At 34.2% G+C, this 13,221-nt stretch overlaps 1 protein-coding gene across 15 annotated transcripts in view; it reads right to left on the bottom strand.

Moving 5' to 3' along the window:
- KIAA0586 (KIAA0586 ortholog) overlaps positions 1-13,221 on the bottom strand; it is a 113,094-nt gene that overhangs the window by 84,039 nt on the left and 15,834 nt on the right. For 9 of the 15 annotated variants that reach the window (XM_045451098.1, XM_045451103.1, XM_045451097.1 and 6 more), the window contains 7 exons: positions 12,934-13,087; positions 10,349-10,516; positions 8,800-8,923; positions 3,177-3,309; positions 2,212-2,429; positions 1,720-1,792; positions 227-454 (listed from right to left, as the gene is read on the bottom strand). In XM_045451098.1, coding sequence (XP_045307054.1) covers positions 227-454; positions 1,720-1,792; positions 2,212-2,429; positions 3,177-3,309; positions 8,800-8,923; positions 10,349-10,516; positions 12,934-13,087 — 1,098 coding nt within the window. The remainder of the gene's footprint in view (positions 1-226; positions 455-1,719; positions 1,793-2,211; positions 2,430-3,176; positions 3,310-8,799; positions 8,924-10,348; positions 10,517-12,933; positions 13,088-13,221) is intronic. The other 6 variants (XM_045451099.1, XM_045451102.1, XM_045451106.1 and 3 more) reach the window with 1 other exon arrangement.

Genomic DNA, 13,221 nt, shown 5'->3' with positions numbered 1-13,221 from the left:
TTCTAAGTGTGAGATCTAAGAAGGAGGAAACTATGTATTTTGTGCACTGCTTTTCCACATTATGAATATCCAAAATCTAAATATCAATAGTTTAAAGATAGTTTACATTTATATAGTCTTTCATATTTTTAGTTGCATTTTAATATTTGCTTTATTATTTATAGCTTAAAGGAAATGATCAATTATAATGCAATATTCATGTCACAAAATCAGAGTAGGATCTTACTTCTTTTCTCTCTTTCTGTAAGTTTGAAGCAGGAATGTTCCTCATGAGTGGATTTCTAAAATGCTCCTCTTTTTGTTTCTGAGAATGTTTTCTTTGAATTATAGAATTGTTTGCCGTTTTGTCTTGTATGTTAGTTTTAACATCTTTACTCATATTCTGAACTTTCTTGGTCCTTTGATTCTTCTGATCAAATCTCTTTTGTTCATAATCTTTTCTTGACAGTTCATCCTTAACATAACCAAAATTCAAATTACTTAAAATCTATCCAAGAAGTGGTTTCACATCTAAAGTATTAGAATTTATTTTCTATTATAAAAATACAATTTAGCAGATTTAAATGCTTTATAAATTAATTATATTGCCTTATATATGAATAAAAACTCTCTGGAAGAATAAGGAAAACCAAAAAGACTGGTGCCTTATGGAGTGGGGGGATGAGAAATAGATGAGGTACAAGAGTAGGAAGGCAGCTTTACATTACAAATCTTACATTTTTTGATGTTTGAACCATAGGACTATAGTGAATGTTCAAAGAGTTAAATTTAAAAAAATAAACTTCAAAAAAGTAAACAACTTCGTAATACAACTCTGAAATAAGTATTTATAAACTAAAATCACTTGAAGATTTGAACATACTTTGTAATGAATTCACAGTATTAGTGTAACATATATTGCTAGCTGTCTACACAGCTAAAACTAATCTCCTAATCTTCTATTAGTTCAATTTTTTTTTGTGCATCATATAGATAATATCATTTCTTCATAACATTAGAGATATACATTCTTAAACAACAAACTTTATAAATACATTTTAGCATTTATTGCTGTGGAAACCGAACTGACACTTCATCTTGCTACCATTGTGAGTAAGCATATACACACATCTTACAGTCAGAAAAAAACACTTTGCACCCCAAGATGAAAATAACAGGATTACCTTGTCTACTTATGCCCCCTCAAATATTTAAAATTTTAAAAATTTCCTTTAAATTACTTAGCCTCTAATGAAAACAGCTCTGCTTGATTTTTGCAGTGCTAATATCTGAAAATACACTGTGAGCTTTGGGAGGTGAGAAAGTAGGGCCTTTTTCATCTGGAAGTGACTTCTGTAAACTTAGAAACCTAAGAAATCTTGTGTAGTATTTTCCCTTTAAGTTTCCCTTTGGAGTTTTTACTTTGTCAAGTCAATGCTTCTACATCTGCGGTCTTGAAATGTTTTTGTAAGTATACTTTTTTATTTCTAAATGCTTTTGCTAAATTTTCTTTCAAATTGCTCATATTTTCGTGATTGTCCAACAATTTTCCAGATAAGAGCTATATAATTTACGAGAAAAAGCACTTGCTAATAAGTAAAATGAGACTCATTACTAAGTAAAGAGTAACAATGAAATTAAAAATTATAAGCAGACATATATAAGGAATATTTTGAGAGTAAGTATGATACTTGGAAATTATCTGAGAATTCACCTAATTCTGTTTTTTCCAAAACCTACCTGAATTTCTGCAGAAATAGTCTTAATCCACTCATCTACTGTCTTTCTGATGCGGATCTTCTCTAACATCTCTCTATAAAAGAGAAAAAATAATGGTCTTAAATTAGCATTTAATATTCTAAGAATAGAGCCGAGATCAGATCTCTTATCTAGTTTTGAATCTACTGTGTAGCCCAATAGGCTTCATTTGAAAAAAAAAAGCAACGTTATTAGTTTTCACCAAATGTTTGAAGGATGCTTGAATAGGTCCCAAAAGATATATACCAAAGAAAGAAAAAAAAAGGGAAAATTTCACATCTGTAAAAAGTAATAGCAATAGGTAGATATCTAAATACCAACTTTATAATGAGTCCACATCATCAAAGGAAATAAAGAACCTTTTCAAAACACTGAAACACATTAAGCAAAATGAAATGCATAAAAAAAAACTTAAGAAAGCCTAACAACTGGCAATTTCACAAATAATCTTGGGATGCCAACACCCTGTCTTACCTGTTAGTAGATAGAGCATTGATAAATGAATACATGGCAGCTCCATCCTTTGCACGAATAATAGCTTCCAGGTTTTCTTCAAGGACTTTTTTATTGTTTTGTACTCCTCTCAAAATCTTCTCAGCATCTTTCAAGACAGATCTGTTATTGGTTGTTTGAAGCTTAATGGAATTCTGTGGAAGATCAGCAAGTCTTGACATAATCAGAGACTCTTTTGGCTTAAAGGAAAAAGGCAAACATGTTACCATATAAAGTTCATACTAATTATTTTAACGCAAGCAAGAGCTCTTGCTATAGTTGGGGCCATACACTATGCCAATACAGTCTAAGGACTCCATGTGTCAAACTCAAGAGCTATAAAACAAGTACTTGGCATAAGTAACTACACTTATGGTTAGCATTTCATAATGTCTATTTGTTGAGCCACTATATTGTACTCCTGAAACTAATATTGAATGTCAACTATACTGTAATTAAAAATTAAAATTAAAAAATAAAATTGGTAATTAAGGTTTCTTTCTATTTGGAAGTATTAATGTGAATGTTAAGTGAAATAGGGCTGGTTAAGTCTATAGAAGTGCTGGGCAGTCCAGTGGCCAATAAAAGTTTTATCTGGGAAAGAAAGCAAAAACAAAGTAAGAGAAGTTGGCACTAGGTAAGCATGGCAGACACTTTGGACCAGAAAAACAAAGGTCATTCACAGTTCTCTTTCTCCCTTTTGCCCTCTCCCACAGAAGCTGGAAAGCTAGCAGTGGCCATGTAGCATTCCTGGCAAAGAGCTATAAGTAGACATCACTTAGGGCTTCTGGAAAAGTTTTGTAAAGAGAAAAGACTGGGCTGGCCAATCTTTTTCAGTGCCTTGTCTTCATCCTTCTGCTTGCTTTCTGTCCTGATAACTTTTATATTTCTTCATAATTTTTACCTTTCTATTCCTCATCAATTTTAATATCTTGTTCCCACTTTACCTGGACTATGCCATTTGTTTCTTTCCTCTTTTGGCCAGGATCATGAAGAAAATCATCAGAACTCTGCACAGTCAATTTAGCTGCTCCTAGTTCTTCACAGGAAGGAAATCTTTGAGAGGAGAGAGTGTCAATGCTATGAAAGATTTAAAAATAGAGTTTCCTAAATTGTCATAAATTCAGCAAACATTTGAAGACATAAATCTTTGATGCATTCTTAGTTATACAGTTCCATTAAATGGTAAATGGTGTTCCATTAAATAGTAAAATGAAATTAATCAGTCAAGTGATTAAACACATGAAACACAGAAAATCACAAGACACAAAATTACTCAGACCAGACTGGTTTAGTAGGAAAAGAGCAGCGGGGTAGAGTACGAACCTCTAAAAGACCACTCCTCCATAAAAGCAAAGAGAACACAGACAAAAATGGTCAAAATCAGCTTTTTCAGAACTCTGGAAATTAAACAAAGGCTTGCAACAACTCAAGGAACATTTCATCAAGAAAACGGCTGACTTTCCTTAACTCTGTGGTAGCCTTGAAAATCAGCTTTATCACCCCTCTAGCTGTGAAAAACAACAGCCAAACCACCACTCAAAAGGGCAGAACAGGTTTGGAGCTCCTCAAAAAGTGCCATTCACAGGATTTCTCTTTATTTTCCCAGACTCAGAGCTAGTTCAGTGAGAAGCCCTAATGCCAGGTCAATTTTTGAAAATAGTAGCAACTGTTTAACATCTTAGTTGCCCGAGGTGGCTATAGCAGTTGAGGTAAACAAGGAATGCCAATAGACTAAAACTCGGGGGTATAGGATATCTATGGTGGAGCTTTGAAAAGCCCTAACTGGGGATCCAGAAGGCCATGTGCATATATAGGCCTCCATGAATGCCCAAGCACGCTCTGAGAAAAACCTAATCTCTTATGTCAGGCTGACCTTGAGACTCTGTGCCAGAGCACTGAAGGTGTGCCCCAATACCACATGTATGCATTCACACATGTTGTGTATTCATGGGTGTATGCACGTGTGCATACACATACACGCACACACACACAGAGCCTCTTGATACTCAGAGGGAGACTTACAGGTTCAAGGTAGTTAAGGAAGTCTCTTTCTAATCATTAGTAGACTTAGCTCACCAAATAGAGAACCACCACACATGACAAAGACCACAAGCTTTACAGAACTCGTCACTAAACAAACTGCAATAAAAACAGCAACAACAATTGCTAGGGGATGGAAGAATCTGATTTTCAGAGTTGCCACACTGTATTATTTGAAATGTCCAATTTTCAACAAAAAGTTATGACACACAAAGAAACAAAAAAGGATAGCTCGTACACAGGAAAAAACATAGTTAACAGAAACTGTCCTTGAGAAATCCCAAATATTGGACTTCCTAGACAAGGACTATATATTAGCTATTACTAAAGGAAAATTATATTCAAAAAATTAAAGGGAAGTATAAGAATGAAATCTTACCAAATAAAGAATATCAATAAAGAGATAGAAACTATTTTAAACAAAGAAATAAAAACCTAAACAGAAATTCTGGAGTTGAAAAATACAATAACTAAAATGTAAAATTCACTAGAGGGACCAAACAGCATATTTGTTTGGCAGAAAAAGCATTTTTTTGGCAGAAAAAGAATTAGTGAACCTGAAGATAGGCAGAGATTATCCAATCTAAGAAACAGAGGGGGAAGAAAAAGAATGAAGAAAAATTAAGAGCCTCAGATATCTATGAGATACTATCAAGCATACCAACAAACAACATAGTCCTAAGAGAAGAGAAAGGTTATGTGTACTATTTAACTCTATAAAGAAATAATGACCAAAAAAAACCCATATTTAATAAATATTAATCCATTCATCCAAGAAGCTCAAGAAACTTCACATAGGATAAACTCAAAGAGATCCACACCAAGATACATCAGAGTCAAACTGTCACATGCCTAAGACAGAGGGAGAATCTTGAAAGCAGAAAGAGAAAAATAACTCATCATATACAGAGGTTCTTCAATAAGATTAACAGCTGACTTTGTATCAGAAACCACTGTAGTCCAGAAGGCAGAGTTGACATATTCAAAGCGCTGAAAGAAAAAGAATGTCAAGCAAAAATTCTATATCCAGCAAAACTACCCTTCAATAGTAAAGGAGAAATAAACACTTGGATCAATGGAATAGAATGGAGAGCCTAGAAATAAGCCCATACTTTTATACAGTCAATTAATCTATGATAAAAGAGGTAAGAATATACAAATGGGGGAGAAGACACTTTCTATAATAAACAGTGCTGGAAAAACTGGACAGCTGCATGCAAAAAAAAGAAAAAAGAAACTGCACCACTTTCTTATACCATGCACAAAAATAAACTCAAAATGGATTAAAGACCTAAACATGAGACCTAACACCATAAAACTCCTAAAAGAAAACATTGGCAGTAATATGGTTGATGTTGGCCTTAGCAACATTTTTCTAGGTATGTCTCCTTAGGCAAGGGAAACAAAAGCAAAAATAAACTATTGGGGCTACACTAAAATAAAAAACTTCTGCACAGTGAAGGAAACCATCAACTAAATGAAAAGGCAACCTACTGAATAGGAGAAGATATTTGCAAATGATATATCTTATAAGTGGCTAATATCCAAAATATGTAAATAATCTATATAACTCAACACCAAAAAAACAATCTGACTAAAAAAATAAGCAGAAGACCTGAACAGACACTTTTCCAAGGAACACATACAGATAGCCAACAAACACATGAAAAGATGCTCAACATTGCTAATCATCATGAAAATGGAAACCAAAATGAGATTATTACCTTACACCAGTCAAAATGGTGAGTATCAAAAAGACAAGAAATAAAAAGTATTGGCAAGGACATGGAGAAAAAGAAACCCTTGTACACTGTTAGTGGAAATGTAAATTGGTACAATCACTGTGGAAAACAATATGAAGGTTCCTTAAAAAATTAAAAGTAGAAATACCATATAGTCCAGTAATTCCACTACTGGTATTTACCAAAAGGAAAAACAACAATAACAACTCTAATTCAAAAAGATATATGTACCCCTATGTTTACTACAGTGCATAATACCCAAGATATGGAAGCAACCTAAGTATCCATCGACAGATGAGTGCATAAAGAAAATGGAATATTAGAATATTGCTCAGCCATAAAAAAGAATGAGATCTTGCCATTTGCAACAACGTGGGTGGACCTAGAAGGTATTCTTTTAAATGAAGTAAGTCAGAAAAGACAAATACCATATGATTTCATTTGTATGTGGAATCTAAAAAACAAAACAAATAAACAAAGAAGAAACAAACCCATCAATACAGGGAACACACTGGTGGTTGCCAGATGGGAGGGAGCCAGGGGAATGGGCAAAAAGGTGTAAAAGGGAGGGAAATGTACAGGCTTTCAATTATGGAATTACTAAGTCAGGGAGATGAAAGGTACAGCTTGGGGAATATTATAATATTACAATAGTATTGTAGTAGCACTGTATGACAGACCATAGTTACCCTTGTGGTTAGCACAGCATAACATATAGAGCTGCTGAATCACTGTGCTGTATACCAAAAATTAATGTAATATTGTATGTCAACTGTACTGAAAAAAAGTAAAGGATAAATTAAGACATTCCTAGGTAAACAAAACAGAGAATTCATCACTAGCAGATTTCCCTTTAGTATTTAGGACATACTAAATACTAGTATTTAGGACATACTAAATACTAAATACTAGTATTTAGGACATACTAAATACTAAATACTAGTATTTAGGACATACTAAATACTAGGGGTCAAATAAAAGGACACTAGAAACTAAGTCAAATACATATGAAGAAATAAAGAGTACTGGTAAAAGTTAACTATATAGGTAAATGTAAAAACAATATAAAATGAATTTTTGTTCCTAACTTTTTTTCTATCTTATTTCAACAACTGTATAAAGCAATAATTATCAAGCTTTATAGATGGGTTTATAATGTATAAAGATGTACTATGTATTACAATAGCAGCAGAATAAAAAGAGGAAGGGAAGGAGTTATACTGGAACAAAGTTTTTGAATCCTATTGAAATTAAATTGGGGGTACTAATCCAAACTAGATTGTTTTAAATTAAGATGCTAATTGTAATCCCTGAGGCAATCACTCAGAAAACAACTCAAAATGTATAGTGAAAGAAACAAGAGAATAACATTAGTATCTATTTTATATAAAGGAGGCAACAGAGAGAAATAGTAGAATAAAATAAAAAGACCTAGGACATATAGAAAACACATAGCAACAAGGCAGACATAAATCTTTTATCAGTAATTACATCAAAAGCAAATGGCCTCAAACTGTACACTGTCTTCACATGAAAATACTAAAAATGTGGCTGTTTATTACTATATTTTCCATGATACTCAAGATAAATAAAATTATCATGACCTAGATTTACTTGACTTTTTAAAAACTATTATGTAAAATTTCAGACAGACACAAAAGTACAAAGAATAGTATGATGAGCTCCATATACCCCTATCTACATTAACCATTCGCTCATGGCTATCCTCATTTCATCCATACTCCCAATCCAGTTTCCTCTACCCCACAATGGATTATTTTTGAAGCAAATCTCAAATATCATTTCATCAGAAATAAATAATCTGCATTCATTAGAAATTAATCTGGGGGTAGGGGCACCTGGGTGGCTCGGTTGGTTAAGTGTCTGACTTCGGCTCAAGTCATGATCTCACAGTTCGTGAGTTCGAGCCTCCCGTCGGGCTCTGTGCTGACAGCTCGGAGCCTGGAGCCTGCTTCGGATTCTGTGACTCCCTCTCTCTGCCCCTCCCCTGCTCACACTCTGTCTCTGTCTCTCAAAAATAAACGAACATTTAAAAAAAAAAAACATTAAAAAAAAAAAAAAGAAATCTGGGGGCGCCTGGATGGCTCAGTCGGTTAAGTGTCCTACTTTGGCTCAGGTCATGATCTCACAGTTCATGAGTTTAAGCCCAGTCAGGCTCTATGCTGACAGCTGAGCCTGCTTCAGATTCTGTGTCTCCCTCTTTCTCTGTACTTCCCCTGCTTGTGTGTGCTTGCTCTCTCTCTCTCTCTCTCTCTCTCTCTCTCTCTCTCTCTCTCCTTGTGTCAAAAATAAATAAATAAACATTAAAAAAATAATCTGCATTTTGAGAAAATTAGATACATTCATTTTATACCTATAGTATAGAAAAGGGCTAGATATGATAGCAGCAGAAAATCGTAAATCTAAGATTACTTTTAAAAGCAATGCTATACAACGGGGCACCTGGGTGGCTCAGTCAGTTAGGCGTCCAGCTTCGGCCCAGGTCATGATCTCCAGGTTCGTGGGTTCGAGCCCTGTGTCGGGCTCCGTACTGACAGCTCAGAGCCTGGAGCCTGCTTAGGATTCTGTGTCTCCCTCTCTCTCTCTCTCTGCCCCTCCCCGACTTGTGCTTGCTCACTCTCTCTTTCTCTCTCTCTCTCTCAAAAATAAATAAACATTAAAAAAAATTAAAAGCAATGCTATACATTTTTCAAAATTCCTAAAGACATTTTAGAAATAAACAAAGTTCTTTTCAATATAGTTTTTATTCTAATGTCTTGTTTACCTGTCTCTGCTCTCAGGATTCCATTCTGTTTTTGACCTATTTAGTAAGGTTTTATCTGAAGATTCACTTTTTCTTGTCGAAGAATCATGGTTATTCAAAATCTGTTCCAATAGTCTTACATTTCCTACAATAAGAGAAATACAGTATTATATTTAAAGTACCAATTCATTTTTTTTATATAAGAGCTCACATATGTTTGTAGGCTTTAAATACACTCATCAAGTCAAACCAAATATTTATAACTCATGAAAACTACACTGTTTAAAATTCAGGCCTGAATTTATTTCTATCACAGAAAAAAGGAATTTGAATGAGACATATCATCATCACAAAGCCCAGTAAATTGTAAGATTTTTATCAAGAGTTAAAGGGAGATTTGACTGCTTTAAAAAAAAATTTTTAATGTTTATTTATTTTTGGGAGACAGAGACAGAGCATGAATAGGGTAGGGGCAGAGAGAGGAGGACACAGAATCCGAAGCAGGCTCCACGCTCTGATCTGTCAACACTGAGCCTGACGTGGGGCTCGAACTCACTAGCCGTGAGATCATGACCTGAGCCAAAGTCGGACACTTAATGGACAGAGCCACCCAGACACCCCTTTGACTGTTTCTTTACAGCAACTGTTAGTTGAATCTCTCCGTTAGTCTCATCTTTAATGAGACTACATAACAACTTTTATCTTTCGGTAAAGCTGGTTTAGCAAAGATCTTAGTATCTTTAAAACTCTTTAAATGCATCCAAGACAAGGCTTGAATGCATTTAAGTGATTCCCAGAATAAAAGCTTATATTTAACATTTTCACTTACTTTTACTAGAAGGGCTTTATTTTAAGGGTCTGTAACAAATTATTATTTCAGGTCACTTATAAAAGTTCATGTCTGGGGTGACTGATGGCTCAGTCAGCTAAGCGTCCAACTCGATTTTGGCTCAGGTCATGATGTCATGGTTCCTGAGATGGAGCCTGGCATCAGGCCCCATGCTGTCACCAGAGCCTGCGTAGGTTTCTCTCATTCCCTCTCTCTCTGCCCCACCCCCCCACCACTCATGCTGTCTCTCTGTCTCTCAAAATAAATAACCTTTAAAAAAATAAAATAAAATAAATAAAAGTTCTTGTTTGCTATTAAATAGTTAGTACCTTAACACTTTTTCCAACTGAACACAGTAATAAATGTAAATTTCTCTGAGTTTCACTACTGAAATTCACACCTAACAATATAAGAAAACATGCTCTAATGATCAGCCTTACCTTTAGTAAAGTATTATTTTTATTAATAATAAAACTTATTCATTAAAAGCTTAAGTAATAACCTGTTGAAAATAATCAGAATAATTATAAACGTGTATCTCCAACTCCTTCTACAAAGAATCTAAAGAAGCTTGATTTGCCCAGTAAGTATCATTTAAAGAGAAATACTGAAAATAGAATTCCTACTATCATTACTACTTGGTGCATAAGAGAATTATAAAATCAGGGGTGTGGAAATCTGTTTCTAATTTGAGGTAGGTCTAGATAAAGTAGTGGATGCTAGTCATGATTGTTTTATTACCTGAATGACCTACTGTCTCCATATTTTCTTTTTCTTCCATGGGATTTCCCCTCTTTGAGATCTTATCATCCTTTGAAACCGGTATAGGAGCAAACCTTCGAGGTGCTGGTGTCTCCAATGGAGATTTCTGTTTATCAAAACCCATATCTTCAACCTCTCTAGAAGGTGCTTTAAAAGAAAATAAAGGAAATAAATTCAATTTATTTTAAAAAGAACAACAATTTTGTAGAGTGTTACTCTTCCCCATACTTTAAAAATAAAGCAAATTATATAGGATATACAAATTACAAGTAAATAGAAATAACTCCATCCTCACTAGAAATCAAAAGAAATAAAGGCTATAAACATTTTACACTTACAGCTAATAAACAAACAAAAATAAAAAACAATACGACAACATGCAGTACTATTTAAGCTGTAGTGAAAATGGCATAGCCAGACACTGCTCCTGGCATGAAAACTAATAAAACCATCTGGCACTAAGTATAGGAAGTCTTGAAGTTTTTATACACTTTGATCTAGTAATCTTACTCTTGGGAATTTATCCTGAGGACACAACCTAAAAGAATGACATTACATATATGATGACTTCATCACAGTATTATTTATAAGGAAAAAACTCTAAAATCTGCCTGAATGTCCAATAACTATTAAGTAAATTGTGTTTACAATAAACTATCCTTTCATCATTAAAAATTAATATTATGAAGATGATTATGTAAAACATGGGATATACTTTTGATATGCTAGTAAAAAGCAGTACAAAATTATATTTATGCTACAACTGCAGTACATAAAAATAATGTACGCCCAAGAAAAAGTATTGAAAAATAAAAAGTTTGGGCACCTGGGTGGCTCAGTCAGTTCAGCATATAATACCTCTTAATTTCTGCTCAGGTCATGATCCCAGAGTTGTGGGACCAAGCTCTGAGTCAGTTCCCGCTGAGTGTGCAGCCTACTTAAGATTGTCTCTCTCTCCCTTTGTCCCTTTCCCCTACTCATGCTCTTTCTCTCTAAAAAAAAAAATAAAATAATAATAATAATAATAATAATAATAATAATAATAATAAGTAAAGACTCCTGGGTAGCTCTGTTGGTTAAACATCTGACTTTGGCTGGGATCATGATCTCCCAATCCGGTCTGTGAGTTAGAGCCCCGCATCGGGCTCTGTGCTGACAGCTCAGCGTCTGGAGCCTGTTTTGGATTCTGTCTCCCTCTTCCTCTGCCCTTCCCCCACTCATACTCGCTCGCTCTCTCTCTCTCTCAAAAATAAACATTTAAAAAAATTGAAAAAAATAAGTATATAAAATAAGTTAAAAATGTTAAAAAATAAAAATAGAAAGTTTAAGTTTACATTTACCCATTTTTTTAAATTTTCTTTTACTGTCACTAAAATATACAAAGAAAGACAACCAATAAAACATGCATTTTTCCTTTAAAACTCAAGTCTAGGGGCGCCTGGGTGGTTCAGTCGGTTAAGCGTCTGACTTCGGCTCAGGTCACGATCTCACAGTTCATGAGTTCGAGCCCCGCGTCGGGCTCTGTGCTGACAGCTCAGAGCCTGGAGCCTGCTTCACATTCTGTGTCTCCCTCTCTCTCTGCCCCTTCCCTGCTCATGCTGTGTCTCTGTCTCAAAAAAAAAATAAAATAAAATAAACATTAAAAAAAATAATAAAACTCAAGTCTAAAAAAACAAAATTATGAGCAAGTAATTCTCCAGAACGGAGAATGAAATGTCCACTTCTTTTGAAAGCATGTAGCTGGTTCATACTGAAACCTGAGTTCTGGCCAAATAGACAAACTCACCCTCAAGTCAGGTGACCAGAAGCAGGCAAGTCATAACCTTTCTGTGCTTCATCTTCCTCACTTCACAACTTAAAAATTGATTCATACTACTTTCACAACAGTTTTTTAAGGACCACTCATTTGTGGAAAAATATAGAGCAGCTTACAAGTCTAAGGAGTCTTTAATGCGCCTATAATACAACAAAGGTCTAACGTATCAAATGTTGAGGATATTGTACTACATGGATCTGTGTATCATAAAAGGGATAGCCCTTGATTTCCATTAATTCATTATTCAAATATCAATAATTTAGAAACATATTTATTCACTTATTTTAAATTCCAGAGCTTTAATACTAATTGGTTATGCATTCCTTTGTTGTTACTATAAACAAAGATTTTTTAAATTCTATTACTAACTGTGAAAATAACTAGAAATAGCTTATTATTGCAGTAAGGTGGTTTGTCTCCTGAAAGAATCAATAAAAAGAGTAAATATGCAGTTAGGGAATTGGAAAATTGATTACAAGCATTTGTGATACTAGACAAATGAATTTTTCTCAACTTGTTAGTGCTTCTGACAATTTATGAAGGTTATTAATTAAAACCATACAGTAGGACATGACCCCTAATTTGACTGAATAAGTTCTCAAATGACAAAAAAATTAACTCACAAGAACTAATTTTGTAGAATGAAGACTTAATCTTCCACCACCTAGTAAACAAGTTTTTGGCTGCCATACTATAAAGAAAATTCATAGCTAACATGTTTTATTCACAGAGAACTACATATTTTTACCTTGTCTGGAAGCAAATGTGTTATGTGAAGACAGATTACTGCTACCAAGATCAGAATAGTCTGGTTGTACAGAATACTTTTCCATCACTCTGGAAGGAGGCATACTAACAGGCTGAAAACTACCGGTCTTGAGCGCAGCACTAATGAAATGAGTCTAGGAGACATAAAATTATTGGATCAATTTCAAATACCATTTAAAAGAGCTAGATGACAGACTACATTAAAACTTACTAGAGGACTTGAAAAAATGTATTAGATTTAATAAGCAATAAAAATACATATATTACA

The sequence above is a fragment of the Leopardus geoffroyi genome, chromosome B3 (assembly GCF_018350155.1).
Source record: "Leopardus geoffroyi isolate Oge1 chromosome B3, O.geoffroyi_Oge1_pat1.0, whole genome shotgun sequence".
Taxonomy (NCBI): domain Eukaryota; kingdom Metazoa; phylum Chordata; class Mammalia; order Carnivora; family Felidae; genus Leopardus; species Leopardus geoffroyi.
This window is presented reverse-complemented; position numbering and strand designations above follow the sequence as displayed.